The sequence below is a fragment of the Leucopleurus acutus genome (assembly GCF_964270905.1).
Source record: "Leucopleurus acutus genome assembly, chromosome: 14".
Lineage (NCBI taxonomy): Eukaryota > Metazoa > Chordata > Mammalia > Artiodactyla > Delphinidae > Leucopleurus > Leucopleurus acutus.
Window position 1 is genome coordinate 39,728,604 of NC_139156.1, and position 19,367 is coordinate 39,747,970.

At 39.2% G+C, this 19,367-nt stretch overlaps 1 protein-coding gene across 2 annotated transcripts in view; it reads left to right on the plus strand.

Annotated features, from left to right (window-relative positions):
- Positions 1 to 19,367, plus strand: part of PRKG1 (protein kinase cGMP-dependent 1) — a gene marked incomplete at both ends in the record, with an annotated part of 1,181,231 nt that overhangs the window by 756,246 nt on the left and 405,618 nt on the right. For both annotated transcript variants that reach the window (XM_082854343.1, XM_082854342.1), the window contains one exon: positions 3,808 to 3,913. In XM_082854343.1, the coding sequence (XP_082710469.1) occupies positions 3,808 to 3,913 (106 nt within the window). The remainder of the gene's footprint in view (positions 1 to 3,807; positions 3,914 to 19,367) is intronic.

The following is a 19,367-nucleotide window of genomic DNA, read 5'->3' on the forward strand; positions in this document are numbered from 1 at the left end:
ATAGCGAATTTTAGATACATACTTGAACAAAAAGGAAAATCCCTTCCCAACCCTTTTTCTGCTTTACACTCTTCAGACTTACGTGTTCAACAACAGTAATCATTGTGAAAATCACAGGAATTTTATTTGTGAAGTGCTTATCCCCTACAGAGATTAATATACCACTTAATATCAAAGGTAAATGGATTTTTTTGAATGTTCTCTAAGTTATGGAAGCAACAGACATATACTCTAGCAGGCTGTTTAAGAAGCAAGATGTTAATCACAACTCCAATATAACCATACTTGTGACAACATTACAAGGTGATTATTAGTCATGCTTGCCCACCTGTAAAATGCTGACTTGACTAATATGCATATTGGCAGCATACAGAAAAGGTGTTGGCACCTTGCCCAAGGTCATGGACAAACTTGAAGTTTCATTAAGCCATATTGATTATCACGCAAAATATCGAACACAGTTTTACTCAGACATTCCATTTACATGGGCTATTGAAATCAAGATAAAACAAAAATACTGAATTCTGGGAACTTAATTTCAGAGATCGTTTTTCTACACATGAATTACGATAGCTAATAAATTCCGTTTAGACATTTTAATGTAACCCTAGAGTCTGACTAGGCATATATATTTTCTGCAGGTGAACTTCATGTACACAAATTACATTAATTAACAATTATACCCAGTGTTTATCAAATAAAAAGCAAGTTTCTTGAGTTGGGGGAAGTTAGAGGAAACAAGACAGGGACTTTTCTCAGAGGGAATGTGGTACAAACTTATTTGAGGTAATGTAATATAGACAGAGATAATTGACCGTGTTGGTAACATGTGCAAAATGCCAGTAAATGACACAGAAAAAGCTATAGTTGTAAGACAAAAAGGTTGTTTATCAGGAGAGACAAGGCATGGAGCCTGGCCTTGAAGTATGAGCTCAGACTAATAGTGCTGCAGGTAACTTAGTGCACACACACACACACACACACCTGCCAGGCCTCTGCTGTTACTCCCATTGCTGCCTTATTCACTAAGACCCTCCTCACTTCACTCCTGAATTACTGTGGCCTCTGCCTGGCACTCCTTACTCCTTGTCTGAACCTGTGCGCACAGTGTATCGGAACAGTTTTCCTCACACTGAGCTTTTATCATATTAACTACTGTGCCCTATGGTTCGTACAAAAAGTGTTACTTTGATGGCGCCAGTGTTGGTCTGTGTTCTGCTTGACTCTGGTGTTTCTGAATCCAGTGTGTCCCTCCTAGATTAGTCTTTCTCAGCTATCACTATGATATCTTTCGATTTACGAGATTGTAATAGAAGCTTTTATATACTGTTACCAGGAGTATGCACTGTGATGTCTTTCTGCGGGGCAAAGCCTTAAAATGTATATATGCTTTATTTCACCTTGACATTATGCTTTTAATCATGCCTTTGTGCATTTTAAAAATATGTATAATACAACTATTTATTGTTGCTATTTTTAAAATAAAATTTGTTGGCATATCCTAACTGGCCCTTTGGAAGGAGGAGCGTCTATACTGGAAACACCTGGGAACCATTAAAAATGATGAATATAGAAAATACTTTCTTTTTCTAGTAAGCATTTAATTTTTTTTTGATATCCCCATGGTATATCCTTTAACATTGTGGTTCTTTGTTTTGTTTTGTCTTTTTAAGATCTCTAGTAGTTTTCTGTTGTTCATCAAATTAATCCTTGCTTCCTATGCCTTGCCTGGCTTCCAGGGCCCTGCATCAACCTACTCTCAAAGTGTGTAGTAACCTTATAGAAATCTCAACCACTGCAGTCTGTTTTATCCCTGACTGGACTCCCACGGCCCAAACTCACTTCCAGTTGTGCTCTTGTTTATGTACTTTCCCCACTTGACTACCCTTTGTGTCTCTCTTCTCGTTCAACTCCTATCATTTTTTAAAAATAAATTTATTTATTTTATTTAGTTTTGGCCACATTGGGTCTTCGTTGCGGCTTTCTCTAATTGCGGCGAGCGGGGGCTACTCTTTGTTGCGGTGCGCGGGCTCCTCATTGTGGTGGCTTCTCATTGTTGCGGCTTCTCTTGTTGCGGAGCACGGGCTCTAGGCGCGCAGGCTTCAGTAGTTGTGGCATGTGGGCTCAGTAGTTGTAGCGCACAGGCTCAGTAGTTGTGGCGCACAGGCTTAGTTTCTACGTGGCATGTGGGATCTTCCCGCACCAGGGATTGAACCCGTGTCCCCTGCATTGGCAGGCGGATTCTTAACCACTGCACCACCAGGGAAGTCCCGTTTCATTTTTAAGGGTCTACTTCTTATGAATCTTGTCCTGATTTTCTCAGTCCTTCGTGGCTATATCATCCAGTTCTATGGTTCGTCTCAAGTAAACAGGTGTTCTGGAAAGGAGCCTGGCTTCAACAGAGGAACTAGAATGTGACTGGAGAATACCTGTGAGATGAGCGTTGTTTTCTGCTGAAGGTTGATTTTTGAAGGCTATTTGGAATGGAGCCATGCACACACCGGTCCTTGCTGCTTTGTTCTTTTTCTACTTAACTGACCATCTTTGTTCTCCAGTAAAGAGCTGGCCAAGGGAGAAGTCATGTTTTCATTTTTAAGCTTCAAACAATTTTGCAAGGAAAAATTAGGTAAAGTTCAAAGATAAAGGTTTGCTCTAGAGTGCAATATTCCTTTTATCATCTTTTTCATCTGTTCCTCTGTGGATTACTTCTAGCATCCTCCTGCAAGGCACATACATGGCCTGATTACTCGAGCATTTTCTCCTCTCCCTTATGCCCAAATCTTGATCTATCGCATTCACTGGGCTTAGTCTGAGAACCGAAGAAGAGAGAACTGCATTCGTCCATTTTTGTGTTTGGATCACTAGACTATACCTCAGCCCCATTCACTGGTCCTGCTCAAACCCCTGCACAGCCCTTCTCTACCCCATACTCCATGGGTACTATATATGAATTGTCTTTTTGTAGTTCACGTGCTAACTTAAAATATTTCTATTATGAAAATTTGCAAACATACAAATAGAGAGCATAGTAAAACATGCTTCTTGAATACCCACCACACAGATTCAATTACCAACATTTTTAGTGTACTCTTTTAAAACCCAAGTTTATCTTAATATTTTGTTCTCTTACGCTATAACATCTGTCTTTCTAAAACTTGTCTTTTAGTCATGTGCTTAATAGATCGAATAGTGATCTCTTCTGTGGTATTCAGTTTCAATACTTAATCATTCATTGTCAAAGACAGTGGTATGTGAGAGAAATTAAAATTAAACAAACATAGCTAATATATTGATAACTTCATATGGTAACTTTGGGCACAGGTTACAATTTAATTGTAATTATTATTTCTATTCTATTAAGTTAACCCCTAAACCTGAAAACTAAATTTTCACCTAAATTTTTAAAAATTAAAATATGATCGATCATGTGAGTCATTAACCCCGCTCTGGTTACTTACCAGGGAGTGTTATTTCTTGTGAACGTCTCTTATTCTTCATCCGATTTCCTTTGTATATAGTCTTGAAATTACTAAATACTTTCAATGTGTTCTTAGACCGTCTCATCTCTTAAGGACCTAAGAGCAAGAGGAATCTTCCTTATAGACATTAATACTAGTATTGAAAATTATGAACTACATTTTGTCTGTAAGAATACTTCTTAACTAAATAGGATAGCATTATGATATTAGCTTTAAACCAAGGTTAATCACTTTTATTCCACTGAATAACTCCTTGCTTTTGCACATTACAATTCACTGTTGAAATTCTTTAATTTTTTTTCCTATTTTTTTTTTTCTTTTTCTGCAGCTCTTGTAAATGTGAAACTCTGGGCCATTGATCGACAATGTTTTCAAACAATAATGATGAGGACAGGACTCATCAAGCATACCGAGTATATGGAATTTTTAAGAAGGTAGGATGCTTTCTTTTCTCCTGAGAGTGTTTTATTGTCTTTTCAACCTTCCTCTGAAACGCAGCCCGGGGAACACTTTTTGCCTTTATCTCAGTCTTATTAGCCTACAAATTTGTGGAAGTACAAGACTTTGCACTGGCTTCTTTCTATTTCTGCTGCCAAATTTCATAATAGGTGGTTAAGTCAGAACTTCAGAGTTTCATCCAACATCCTCTCATAGAGGAGAGCAGCATAGAGGAGAGAAGCAAGTGAGCATTTGCAGGAATAATGACAACAAAAAGGATATTGAGTCCATCTCTAACTGTTGATCAATTAATATATTTACCTCTTCTAAAGCAACCCATAGTGTAAGACCAAATCATCTCTGTGTGAGGTTCTATATTAAAGATCAGATGACTAAGATGAAAAGTTCCAAGAAGAAGTTTATTATCCTTTAATCCTGAATTTAATTTCCCAAATTAAATTCATTTTATGTTGCAGTTCTGAGGTATCAAAAGCTTTTCTTTTCCTGATATTATATATTATGATAATAACTCAGTATACCATAGGAATTGGAAAAAAACGCCAGCTTTCATTTCTTAGGAATATACTGATAGTCACTGAAATTCATTTGTCTCTAGGCTTATTTTATTTTAAAGAGTATATATTATCATTAAAAAGAATATTGACAACTTTGACTTTTTTGAAAAAGTTATTTTGTATAATTTTTCTTTTGAAACAGAACCATCACTAAATAGTGATGTACAGAGTATGTGAGCTAAATGGGAGTGCGATGCCAATTAAGAGTTCATTTTTGAGAGCTCGAATGTTAAACTGGCCTTTTTATTTTATATTTTTGGTGAAGAAATTGTTTAAATGGAGTCAAAAAATCATGTTTTGTGTCAGTGATAGAAAAATCTTAATGGATATCTATTGAATTTTCTTAAAGGCAATTTTGCTGTTCCTTACTTGGGTATTTCTTTTGGTTAACTTATTGTTTCTGACTACATTTTTTATTTCCACATAATTTTTTCTTTATTCCTGGTAAAAGGACAATAAAAATTCAAATATGACATCAGGTGAGACCTATTAAAAAAATTACTCTATTGTTAAGGTGTTGGTTTTTTTACTAAAGGTGATTGAATGAAACAGAAGTAGAAATGTGAATTTCTTCTGTTTGAAGATTAGTATAGTTTGCGAGGAAATTAAATTATTCAGGTGCCATCTGTGTATGTTATATATGTATATATATGTTGATATGTGTGCTGATACATAGATGTGTGTATGTGAATGGAGACAGAAAGAGATAAGAGTGAATGTTCATTTTTAAGCCTTTATTAAAGTACAAGTTACTGATTTCTTGTGATGCAGCCCTGACAGAGAAAGATCCCAATTGGTAATCAGTGAAATGCTTGTCTGTGGGACAGAGTTAACTGTTTGTCTCACATACCTAAGAGCTGGGTATTTATGATGCTGGTTTCAGCTTCCATAAGTTAGTTTTCATAAGGAAATGGAATGAGTGCCAATGCTGTCTTTCATGGCTCCAACAAAAACTCTTTATTAGAGGCACAATTTCAGGAAATTGTAGATGTCTCTGTGTGTGTGTGTGTGTGTGTGTGTGTAATTGATCCTGGATATACTTTTATTTTTGTATTCTCAGAGATGCCCAAATTTATCATCTATTTTGACAATTCAAACCTTAAACAATAAAAGTTGGTTCTCTTAGATTGCGTAAACGTTTCTTGTTGGTCAGCTTAGAGCAAGTGGAGTTTAACTGATTTACTAAAAGAGACAGGCACTGACTTTGATGTCACTCTTCATCTGGCCACTCTGTAAAACATCAGGTCCACATCATTTGTGTATATAGTAGTGGGCTGGGAGTCCAGAAAGGTGACAAATGACCACTGTTGCCTGGGGCCAGCTTTAATCTTCCTAAATTATTACTGTGACCAACTGGTTCTCTTTCTACAATGCTCATAGTTCCTGTTGCATTAGTTACAGCATCATTAGCTGGGTATTCAAGGTCCTCCCACAGCCAATGGCAGCCTGCTTTTTCAGCCAGATTTCTTCTTGCCCCAGGCAAACCAAACGATTCCACGTGCCCAAGCAGACCTTGTGCTTTTATATAGCACACTGCCTCTGTTGCCTTTTCCCCCATTGTCAATGTTTAAGTCTCTCTCTTCTTTTTATATTCAACTAAAAGCTGCCCTTTCCACAGATACTGATGGTTCTACTGGGAAGCAATCTCTCTCTTCTCTGGAGCTTCATTTCTACCATGTGTGTTATTTTCTACTTTATTATAATCTCACTGCTAAACTTATCTCTACTTTTAAACTACAGACTTTTCGGGACTAGAGCTATTTCTTAAGCATCTTGGTATTCTTCTTTGGCACACAGCTTACCACTTTGTAGACAGGCAATTTACAGGACAGTAAGTATGGGATGAGTACGTAGTTTGAAGGGCCCACTGGAAAATCAAATTCAGGACTCCTTTTGCAAAAATTGTGAAAAATTTCAAGGCACTGGTGGCATAGTATGAAACCAAGTATAGGGATCTTCTAATCTTGGGCCCTGTGCTATTGTGAAACTAAGAGTGAGTAATCATTCCTCCTTCACTTTCCCAGGTTAATACTTTCTGCCATTTATTTTGCAAGGCGGTTGGAATGACATAATATTCCCCAAGGAGATGTAGATCTTGTCAAAAACTAAGATGACCAAAATTAATTAAACTTTTCTACCATAACTTCAGAATTTTTTATTTCCCTGTTTATTGTTGATTTTAAAATTCTGCTTACCACTCTTACATTACGTAAAAGCTTTAAAAGTTTATATAGTTAAGTCAGCCAACTTTTTACTTTATGGTTTCATGTTTAGAAAGACTTACTTTATCATAAAAACATAGACTTAATACTTAAATCCTCTGTAGCAGCCTGTGTGTGTGTGCACGTGCGCTTGTGTGTATGCGCATGGCGGGGTGTTATTCTCTAATATGCTTGCTAAAAACTTTCATCTGAATTTTTCTACTATAGATACATATACTTCATAGTTTGTTAAGGATTTAAGCAATGTGACACAATCAGAAAAATTAAAACTCTAGCAGATGGTATTAGAAATCATCAGAATTCTTCACAGTGAGGGTCTCTGATACATTGGAATGCCTTCCTAATGGAGGACTTTCAAGGGCAGGGACAGGCTAAAAGAGGAGTGATTCTGTATCACTGCTCATCTCCCCATACCACACTTCACTTTTCTAAGTAAGCAGTAAATTTGGAGGGTGAGAAAAGGAGGGGACACATCAGACATGTAAATGCACAGACAAAATGCAAGGATTTTTCCTATCAAAGTCGGTTTTTTTCATTCCAGTGTGTTTACTCATTTTGTAACCACCAGTCATGTGGTCTGGCCTCCTCTTTGCTATTAAACGCCACATCAGACCGTGATTCTGGTCTTTAATCCTATTTAGTTGTTTCTCTTTTGTGCTTAAATTTCACATTCCCTGATGTAAACACATGTTCCCATGCAAGCATAGCAAAAACAAAAAAATATTCAAGGGGCAGTGCTGCTAAGCAAGGTACGATTGCTATAGGTCCAGTAGCGATTTTGTGAGATGCATTTTCCATCTTCTTTGGCTACTGAAAAATGCTGTTGTTTTGCAGATGGATTCTGAAAAATAACTGCTAGAGTTAACTGCCAGAGTTAATTTGTGTTGCTTTTTTTCTGAGCATATTCTCTGTGCTACTGTTGGCACAGACATCTATACCCGGAGGAGCATTAGAATGCAGTTGTGTGACCACTGGGATATGCTTGAAGGAACTGGGTTTTCTGTTGGCCCCAAACTGTGATGATGCTGAACCTCTATTTATCTTAATGCCTCCCTGACAAATCAGAGACACAGCAGGGACTGTTTGGAATTTAAGCTACTCGATCAAGCCTGTCGACCCACAAAAAAACCTTTTCTTGATCCACTAAGGAATCTTTTGGTAAGGCAGATATGCTCGCATCATCATTCTGCATAAAACCTTTCCATGACTACTACTCACTCCTAAGATAAAGTACGTCTTTGGCACTGTCGTCAAAGCCCTGCTTCCTCTGGCTACTGCTGACCTCCCTAGGTTCATCTCACTCTCCATCTTCTCCTTCCTTGTCTTCTCATTCCCTCTTTGCTCTAGTCCCCTGGTGAGCCTTCATTTCCTTATATGCTGTGTTCCCTCACAATGGAGATCCTCCTAAGAGACTCCTCTCCCTTTGAATGGATGCATTTTCTAGGGTGATCTATGGTGTAGCACTCTGGAAATGGTGTGCCATTATGGCAGAAAAAAGAATCTGGTCTCAAACAATTACAGATTTCTGATTTACCTTCCTTAGGTTGAAAGAGAAATTAATAGTATTAGCCACCAAGTTTCATGTTGTATTTTTAATAAATAGCATTTTAAAGTTTAGGGATTTTGAAGTTCTTTACCTATTTGATTCTCAGCTGACTCTCCAACCATTAAGGTAGTTTTCAGTTTTGGGGTTTTTTTTGTTTTTGTTTTGTTCTGTTTTTGTGGTACGCGGGGCTCTCACTGTTGTGGCCTCTCCCGTTGCGGAGCACAGGCTCCGGACACGCAGGCCCAGCGGCCATGGCTCACGGGCCCAGCTGCTCCACGGCATGTGGGATCTTCCCGGACCGGGGCACGAACCCGTGTCCCCTGCATCGCAGGCAGACTGTCAACCACTGCGCCACCAGGGAAGCCCAGTTTTCAGTGTTAAAACTAGCAGTCATGTGGTTTGGCCCTCTTTGGGCAGAAGAGTGGATCTTCTTCAGGGATCTCTGATCAGATCCCTGGAAGCTAATTTATAACAAAGCCCAAAGCTAATGGCTCCCTATGAGGGCCGTAGCAGCATCCACATACAAGGTGTGCAGATGAGGAGTGGGCCTTTGGCAAATCATAGGACTACTCTGTTGATTAATCCTTCTGCCCCAGTTTTCTCATTGAGAGCCCTGGTATACATTTTGATGCTGTGTAAAGGTTCCTATTCCGTATGTCCATTCCTAGGGAGTAAGCCCAAATCTAGTTTGTTATCCCCCCTTATTCTCTAAAACAATAATACTTGTATATACATCTAACATATAATTAAATGTTACTTACATATGCATATTAGAAAAGTAAGTGATTCCTTTAAAAAAAAAAGCAATATGACTTTGTTCTAGAAACTTCATGCTATCCTTTGGATATCAGAATGACCTTCGCTATGTGGATAATTTCATTTGGGGTTGACTCTATGACTTCAGTCTATATCCCAGACCAACCTTCCTGAAATGTCTCTTTAATTGCTTTACATTTCTCTCATCTGGTAGTTTTGACCACACCTGTCACTAGCAGCGGCCTAGCCTACGTAATGATGCATCTTCATGTCTGGTCTGATACATCAATAATGATTAAATTTTAGTTTTAGAAAAATCTAAGACAAGGTATAGTTTCGTCTCTGTACGCATTTTATAGGTGAAGGAATTGCGTCTCAGAGGCCAAAATAAGTTCACATTCAGTTAGAAACAGAACTTAGAACTCAGGCTTCCCAATTCCCAGTCTGAGTATTCTACCATACCTGGACTCAAGTTCACAGTTCATTCACAGCTTCTAATGAAGCTCCTCACTGTAGTAAACTTAACATGAGTGTGGGTTAGTCGTATTTTCTTTTTGCCTCTCCACAAAGGTAACATACTTAGATTATTAGTTTGATATTATATAGGCTTTTTTCTGTACTCTATATTTTTACTTTCGGCCTGGGGTAATGACATTTTTAAATGCCTTGCAAGTTTTTCCTTCTCTGATCCAGTTTAAAAACCCCCCAAATTTCATTTTCATATAACTCAATCCAACAGGTCACCTTGTTTCTCAGATTTTTATTGTTTATCATATTTATAAAAACATAGGGAGAGATTTAGAGTTCTTTGAGTAGAATACAAACTTGTAAGGGATATGAGAGGTTGCTCATTTCACTAATGAGAGAGCCGAGGCCTAGATTGGTTGTGGGAGTTGCCCAAAGCCACATGGACAATTGGTAGTACAGTTAACCCTTGAACAATGTGGAGGTTAGGGGCACCAACCGCCCCCCCATGCACTCAAAAATGCGAATATAACTTATAGTCAGCCCTCTGTATCCATGGTTCCTCCGTATCTGCCATTCCACATCCTCAGATTCAACCAGCCGTGGATCATGAGGCACTCTAGTGTTTACTATGGAAAACATTTTCATGAAAGTGGACCCATGCAGATCAAATCCCTGCTGTTCCAGGGTCAACTATATACTGATCCAGCTCTCTGCCCTCAGGTAAAGCTGAAATTCAACTGTCTTTTGTTCAAAACCTCCAGCGTATAACCCAACACGATCTTGACTAAACACATGTTCCAGTGTTTCACAATTCCTCTAGGATATGTTTTAATACTCCTGCTAAGATTGCTATATTGTCCATAGGAAGAGAAAGTAACTGCTTACAGCTGCCCTTGTAATGTCAGTTTTGAATGACAGATGTGGGGTGGGGTCTGCAAATTTACATTTTTAACAAGTTCTCAGGTGATGCTCATGCTTTTGGTCTGGGGACCGCTCTTGGGAATCACTGATCTAGGATATAAGATGAAGGTAGAAAATATATTTCAAATATTTTAAATGTTTGTGTGACTTGTTATGAAAAGAGTATTTGTTTAAATTTTGGATTCAGCATCTTATAGGTATGTAATCTTAGGCGAGTTTCTTTAAACAGACTCTCAGTTTCTACAACCAAAAATAGGGTACCCTCCCACAATGAAGGATTATAATTAGGAATAAGCAAAATACGATAATATGAGCAGTTACTGAGCAATGTTCAAAACCCTTTAGATGTATTAACTTATTTAATCCTCAAGAAAAATCTTTAAAGTAAGTACTAACATTTACATTTTACAGATGAGAAAACTGAGGCCTAAGAGTTAAATAAAGTTCCACTGACTTTGTCCTTGGTGTATCTGGGTTTCTTCCCATTTACTGTAATTTTTTCTCTAATATTGCCCTTTCCCCAAACCTCAGTAATTTTTTCCTTCCTCCCACCCCTGAGGGTATGTTCTTAGAAATAAATACTCTGTAATAGCATAAGAGCTGTCACTTTAAATGATGATGAATAAAAGTGATGATGTCTTAGAATTGCTTAGGCTCAGTGAAGTTTGGAAATCCACCACCTGTATGTCAGAAGGCACCATTATTACTAAAATGGATATTAAATAACCAAGAACTAAGGGTCACTGTCTTTTGGCATCAGAGGAAAGTGTTTGTGGCTTGAAGCTCCTTTCTACCCTCCTGCCTGGAGCTCTTCAAGCACAGATGGTGGTCTTTAGGCAGGACTTGTCCTTGCTTAGTTAAGCTGAGTTCTGTGAACTTCTTTAAGGAATTGCACTGTTTGGACGTTTATTGATGGAGTATCTTTGGTACACTTTAGTCTGAAGAAATCATGATGCTACTTTTGGGGCACAAATTATGTAAGGGGCAACAATATAGTCTAATCAACTTGTTGAGATCACATTTGTGGAAAAGCAAAATCACGATCCCACTTTCCCTAGATTTTACGGGGAGAGATGGCAAAAGAAGGTGCCTATGAAAATAGTTTTAGGGATTTTGGACCTTTTTAAAAATTTTTCAAAGGATAAGTGACAGACCTTTTAAGCTTTTAAGCTTTGAGCTTTAATAGAGCTTTTCTAGAAGATTGTGAAACCCGCATTAGAATTAAGCTCTGCAAAGCTGGCATAGTTTTAATTTGACGGCAAATGATGTGACGAATAAAGAGGTACTTTATCACACCATTTTCAGGTTGGCCTGCTTACAGCCCATTTCATGGTAGCAGATCCATTCTCATTAAAGGTGCCACAGGAGCAGGTAAATGTAAAAGTGGCCATTGATTTCATGTTGTCATCTAGCATTTGCACAAGTGTCTCCATATTGATCCTTTTTAAAAAGAGCATGTAATCTGATATTTGCATAATGATATGGTGATTAAAATTATTCATCTACAATGTTTACATATAGGCATACTCACCTCCACATGTGTGAATTCCTTCTAATTCTTGCAAATGATGAATAAGACATCTGATTTATGGTATTTGTGGCTAAAAGTGTCCATTTAAGTCAAGTAATGAGTCTTACACAGACAAGTACTGTTTGGCTCTGAGGAAGACAAGGCCCCAACTAAGGGACTTAGTACATTGATTCATTATGCTGCTCGTCCTGAGGCTAAGCTTGAAAGGATGTGTCCCTTTGGGGATTGTAGGCTGACTTTCCTCCATCATGTTCCTAGGATAGTTTCTCAACACTGGGGTTTAAAAAACTAAAGCCGTGTGATAAAGCAGTTTAATATTCCTTCATTTTATTGCTGCAGCTTTTATCCTTATAAATCATTTCTGTAGTGAGGCTTCTGTATTTTTTATTGAAGTATAGTTGATTTACAATACTATATTAGAGGCTTATTTCATTTCTGTATATTTCATGCTGAGCCTACTTACTGTCCTATCTTTTTAAAATGTTTTGTATGCCAGTGATTGGTGCATCTGGGACGGAGTTGTTTTCCATCAGGAGAATTGTTCTGTAATGAACAAGTTCAGAAGGAATCCATGAGCTTTTAGGGAAACTAAGAACGGGGAGCTCCTTGGATCCCGGCAACCTAGATTTCTCCACTGGATGTAGAAATCTACTTCCCCACAGCTGGAGAGACATCTGAGAATCTGGAGTGTGGATGAGGAAACTGTTGAGGGACAAAGTAAACATCCGGGTGATTTAGACAAAGTACGTGTCTCAGCTTGTACGTTTTATCTGTCCTGGGAAGAGGAGTACATCAGTTTGTTTAGAAAAAGCCTGAATAAGGAGAAATATGACTCATAGTTTCTGTTTCTAGGGTGTGTGTGTGCGGTTTTTTTTTTGGCTTGGAATAAAGTTATTCACAATTTATTTACCAATATGACTTTACCAAGGTGACCTCTTAAGCTTAGAATCTGGCTGTTAAGCAGAAAGGGTATCTCCAAACCAGACAGTCCTGCTTTTCTGCTTTGCCTCGGGTGTAGGGAAAGTGCACTGGAATAGGAAGCCATGAGAGGCAGCAGCTGGCATGATGTCTGGTAACAGAAAGACGGGCTGGGTTCTGATCACTCCCCCACAGAGTTTCCAGAGCAGTGAAGGAGACAAGGGAGGAAACAAGAACAAAACAGCCCGCACCTGCTACTTTATACACATTATCTCACGTACCTTTGACGGGATTCTTTGAGGGAGTTGGCGTTATTCCCACTTTATTGAGGAGGCAACTGGAGTTATGAAAATGACAAGCTTTCCCAGCATCACACAGCTGGATTCAAAACCAGACCCGGTCCCAAAGTCCTTGTTCTCTTGATCACATCAGGCCAACTTCCTGAAAATGGATAATGTCAGGAGATCGATAGATGAGTATTTATTATTTTTTTATATATAGAAGAAAAGTGCCAATTGGTGAACATATTAAAAAAAGTCACAAGGATAAATAATGACAAAATTTATTTGGAAATTCATTTCTTGATGCATTTCAACCATTGAAAAAAATTCCTAACATTAATTTGTGTGTAATCATCTATCCATATATGAAAGGAATCGTGAGGTTTTTTTTTTAATAGGATTTACTTTTTTTCTTAATTAATTAATTTATTTATTTAGGGCTGTGTTGGGTCTTCGTTTCTGTGCGAGGGCTTTCTCTAGTTGTGGCAAGTGGGGGCCACTCTTCATCCCGGTGCACGGGCCTCTCACTATCGCGGCCCCTCTTGTTGTGGAGCACAGGCTACAGACGCGCAGGCTCAGTAGTTGTGGCTCACGGGCCTGGTTGCTCTGCGGCATGTGGGATCTTCCCAGACCAGGACTCGAACCCGTGTCCTCTGCATTAGCAGGCAGATTCTCAACCACTGCACCACCAAGGAAGCCCCAATTGTGAGGTTTTGAAGAGTTATTTAAAAACAGAGGGGAGAGGATATTTTTTCTTTGAAATCTCCTGATAAGCATAGTATTTTAAAATTTGTATACAACAAATGATAGAATATTTATGTCAGCCTAGGATTCCAATTAAGCAGTGTAACTTCAGTTATTCTATAAATACATAGGGTTTTAAATTATTCAGTACTTTTGAAGAAATTCTGTTTTCTCAGTTGACTGGATGGGGTCCAATGGGTAAACATTGCATTCCATGTTTGGAAAAAACTCCTTAAGTCCTCTGGTCTGTTGTGCAAACAGATAAATTAAAGTTGCCTCAGAGGATGGATTTGTTTGTTTTATTTTTTGAAAGAAATTAAATCCATGAGTAAATTTAACACAGACAAGGCCAAGATTTAAGGCAATACAAGGAACATATTAAAATTCAAGGACTTTAGTTTCAGAGAATTCTGAATTCTTACAAATTTCATCTCTCTTTAGCTCATATGCACTCTGAACTCTGTATACTTAGAAGTAGCATTGTTTGCTGAAATTATGTCCTGGTGTTAGAGACAGGGGAGTTACAGGGAATGAGAGATTTTTGTTGTTATTGTTAATCTATGTTCCAATATCGCCTGGATAAAAATATGTAAAGATACTATAAGACTATCCAAAAGATAAGTCTGCAAAGTAGCTAAACCCTAACGAGCAAGAAGTTATTGACTGGTCTTTTAGTAAAGTTAGTGAATATTATTCTAAATGGCGTTAAGCCAACCGTCCTTCCTCCTTCCCTTCCTCCCTCCTTTTGTTGCTCTTCCCTTTCTTCTTTGCTTCCCACCTTTCTCCTATTCTTCCTCTCCTCCTCCTCGTCGTCTTTTTCCCTCAATAAATAAATGCATTCAGATGTAGAAGCAGTCAGTAGCTTCTTACGGGTAAAGTTTTGGTACAAACAACATGTGACCAAAAGGGTGGATTAAAACCAATATATTCTGCTATGTTAAAAATATTAAATTCATATTTTAAGTACTTTTAGACACTTAATACAAAAGGTGAAGAGTGTGCTAAGTATTTAGTAGTAATGATAGGGCCACCTGGCAAAATGAAGAATTCTATATTGGATGTATAGAATTAGCCCAAATGAGGTTTAGTTTAAGGATGTATTGTCTCCCTAATGACAGTTCACTCAGTCTTCACTCTTGTTTTTTTTTTTTTTTTTTTTGGCGGTACGCGGGCCTCTCACTGTTGTGGCCTCTCCTGTTGCAGAGCGCACAGCGGCCATGGTTCACGGGCCTAGCCGCTCTGCGGCATTTAGGGATCTTCCCGGACCAGGGCACGAACTCGTGTCCCCTGCATCGGCAGGCGGACTCTCAACCACTGCGCCACCAGGGAAGCCCTCAGTCATCACTCTTGATGACTTAAACTCTGATTCTCAGAATTCTAATACCTAATTAATTAGGCTCTCTAGCACTAAACTATTTTTACTTCAATTTGAAGCTCTCTAATAAGATGAGAGATCCTGTTTGAGTAAAAAAAAAAAAAAAAATCAAGCTTTTTAGAAAAGAGAGAATTTTCTATCACTAATATTCTTTTTTTAACATCTCTATTAGAGTATAATTGCTTTACAGTGGTGTGTTAGTTTCTGCTTTATAACAAAGTGAATCAGTTATACATATACATATGTCCCCATATCTCTTACCTCCTGCATCTCCCTCCCTCCCACCCTCCCTATCCCACCCCTCTAGGTGGTCACAAAGCACCGAGCTGATCTCCCTGTGCTATGCGGCTGCTTCCCACTAGCTATCTATTTTACCTTTGGTAGTGTATATATGTCCATGCCACTCTCTCACTTTATCCCAGCTTACCCTTCCCCCTCCCCATATCCTCAAGTCCATTCTCTAGTAGGTCTGCATCTTTATTCCCATCTTGCCCCTAGGTTCTTCTGACCATGTTATTTTCTTTTTTTAGATTCCATATATAAGTGTTAGCATACAGTATTTGTTTTTCTCTTTCTGACTTACTTCACTCTGTATGACAGTCTCTAGGTCCATCCGCCTCACTACAAATAACTCAGTTTCATTCCCCTTTATGGCTGAGTAATATTCCATTATATATATGTGCCACATCTTCTTTATCCATTCTACTGTCGATGGACACTTAGGTTGCTTCCATGTCCTGGCTATTGTAAATAGAACTGCAATGAACATTGTGGTACATGACTCTTTTGAATTATGGTTTTCTCGGTATATGCACAGTAGTGGGATTGCTGGGTCGTATGGTAGTTCTATTTTTAGTTTTTTAAGGAAGCTCCATACTGTTCTCCATAGTGGCTGTATCAATTTACATTCCTACCAACAGTGCAACAGGGTTCCCTTTTCTCCACACCCTCTCCAGCATTTATTGTTTGTAGATTTTTTGATGATGGCCATTCTGACCAGTGTGAGATGATATCTCATTGTAGTTTTGATTTGCATTTCTCTGATTAATGATGTTGAGCATTCTTTCATGTGTTTGTTGGCAATCTGTATATCTTCTTTGTAGAAATGTCTGTTTAGATCTTCTGCCCTCTTTTGGATTGGGCTGTTTGTTTTTTTGATATTGAGCTGCATGAGTTGCTTGTATGTTTTGGAGATTAATCCTTTGTCAGTTGCTTCATTTGCAAATATTTTCTATTCTGAGAGCTGTGTTTTCGTCTTGCATATGGTTTACTTTGCTGTGCAAAAGCTTTTAAGTTTCATTAGGTCCCATTTGTTTTTATTTCCATTTCTCTAGGAGGTGGGTCAAAAAGGATCTTGCTGTGATTTATGTCATAGAGTGTTCTGCCTATGTTTTCCTCTAAGAGTTTGATGGTGTCTGGGCTTACGTTTAGGTCTTTAATCCATTTTGAGTTTTTGTGTATGGTGTTAGGGAGTGTTCTAATTTCATTCTTTTACATGTACCTGTCCAGTTTTCCCAGCACCACTTATTGAAGAGGCTGTCTTTTCTCCATTGTATCTTCTTGCCTCCTTTTTCAAAGGTAAGGTGACCATATGTGTGTGGGTTTATCTCTGGGCTTTCTATCCTGTTCCATTGATCTATATTTCTGTTTTTGTGCCAGTATCATACTGTCTTGATGACTGTAGCTTTGTAGTATAGTCTGAAGTCAGGGAGCCTGATTCCTCCAGCTCCGTTTTTCTTTCTCAAGATTGCTTTGGCTAGTCGGGGTCTTTTGTGTTTCCATACAAATTGTGAATTTTTTTGTCCTAGTTCTGTGAAAAATGCCAGTGGTAGTTTGATAGGGATTGCATTGAATCTGTAGATTGCTTTGGGTAGTAGAGTCATTTTCAGAGTGTTGATTCTTTAATCCAAGAACATGGTATATCTCTCCATCTATTTGTATCATCTTTAATTTCTTTCATCAGTGTCTTACAATTTTCTGCATACAGGTCTTTTGTCTCCTTAGGTAAGTTTATTCCTAGATATTTTATTCTTTTCATTGCAGTGGTAAATGGAAGTGTTTTCTTAATTTCACTTTCAGATTTTTCATCATTAGTGTATAAGAATGCAAGAGATTTCTGTGCATTAATTTTGTATCCTGCTACTTTACCGAATTCATTGATTAGCTCTAGTAGTTTTCTAGTAGCGTCTTTAGGATTCTTTATGTATAGTATCGTGTCATCTGAAAACAGTGACAGCTTTACTTCTTCTTTTCCAATTTGGATTCCTTTTATTTCTTCTTCTTCTCTGATTGCTGTGGCAATCAGGATGGGACAGGGGTTAAAGGAGCAGCTGATCTGGGGGCTCTGGCTCACTGAGGCCGGGGGGAGGGAGGGGTATGGATGCGGGGTGAGCCTGTGGTGGCAGAGGCCTGCTTGACGTCGCACCAGCCTGAGGCGCGCCGTGCATTCTCCGGGGAAAGTTGTCCCCAGATCCCGGGACACTGGCAGTGACGGGCTGCACAGGCTCCCGGGAGGGGAGGTGTGGATAGTGACCTGTGCTCGCACACAAGCTTCTTGGTGGCTGTGGCAGCAGCCTTAGCATCTCATGCCCGTATCTGGGGTCCGTGCTGATAGCCGCGGCTCACGCCTGTCTCTGGAGCTCCTTTAAGCAGCGCACTTAATCCCCTCTCCTCGCGCACCAGGAAACAAAGAGGCAAGAAAAAGTCTCTTGCCTCTTCGGCAGCTCCGGACTTTTTCCCCGGACTCCCTCGCGGCTAGCTGTGGCGCATTAGCCCCCTTTAGGTCTGTTCACGCACCCAAGCGCCGTCCTCTCCCTGGGATCCGCCTGAAGCCCGAGCCTCAGCTCCCAGCCCCGCCCACCCTGGCAGGGGAGCAGACAAGCCTCTTGGGCCGCTGAGTGGTGGTCGGCACCGATGCTCTGTGGAGGAATCACTCCGCTTTGCCCCCCGCACCCCTGTGGCTGCGCTCTCCTCCGTGGCTCCGAAGCTCCCCTGCTCTGCCACCCGCAGTCTCTGCCCGTGAAGGGGCTTCTAGTGTGTGGAACCCTTTCCGCCTTCACAGCTCACACTGGTACAGGTCCTGTCCCTATTCTTTTGTCTCTGTTTTTTCTTTTTTCTTTTGCCCAACCCAGGTACGTGGGGAGTTTCTTGCCTTTTGGGAGGTCTGAGGTCTTTTGCCAGCGTTCAGTAGGTGTTCTGTAGGAGTTGTTCCACATGTGGATGTATTTCTGATGTATTTGTGGGGAGGAAGGTGATCTCCGCGTCTTACTCTTCTGGCATCTTGAAGCTTCTCCCACTAATAATTATTCCTCATAGCTCTGGTTAAATTGCTCTGGCATCTCAAAGTACATGATTAACTTCTTTAAATAGTTTTTTTTTGACATAAACTTAACAAAAACCTGATTATATTTTTGCATACTTTTCTCTCTTCCAAGTAAAGGATTCCTTTCAGAAAATTTTATAAATTGTCAATAAAGAAATAAAGTGAAAATGCCTTTTTATTTTTAGATTAATGCCCTAACCTAAGATGAAAACTTAATTTCCTCCTTTGGACATATAAGGACCCTTTGGAAAGACCCTAGCCCACTCCAAATGTAGTGGACTTAAGTACTAGGACATCTTACTCTTCCTTTTCTGAAAAGTGGCAGACTTTATTCATACTTAAGGTTCTTAGGCTCAAATTTAGACAGAATTATTCAAAGCAGGTTTTAGAATTAACAAATATACTATAGAGTTAGACCTGGAGTACTTCAGGACTCTGTGGCTGACATTATTTTTCTGATCTTTTTGTCTGAGCCACATGTTTGATCTCACTTATTCAAGCTCTAGGTGTTTACTCTGTGGAAATCCCAGCATCCATAAGTCCCTCAATACTAGCTTTGTCATCAAGCTCCATCATGTCCATGTATACCTTGCTATCTTGTTTCGCCAACCTGCCTGTATCCCTGTCCTGGTGTCGCCTGGCTCGTCTGTTGCTGCCATCGACACCCATTAATTTGGTCTCTCCGGAATTAGTTGAAGTTGAGTGCAATATAGTAAACAGGTAGTGTTTTGGGATGACAGAAAAAACAGTATGGTCTAGGGGAGTAAGTGGGCCTGAGGTTGAAATGGGAT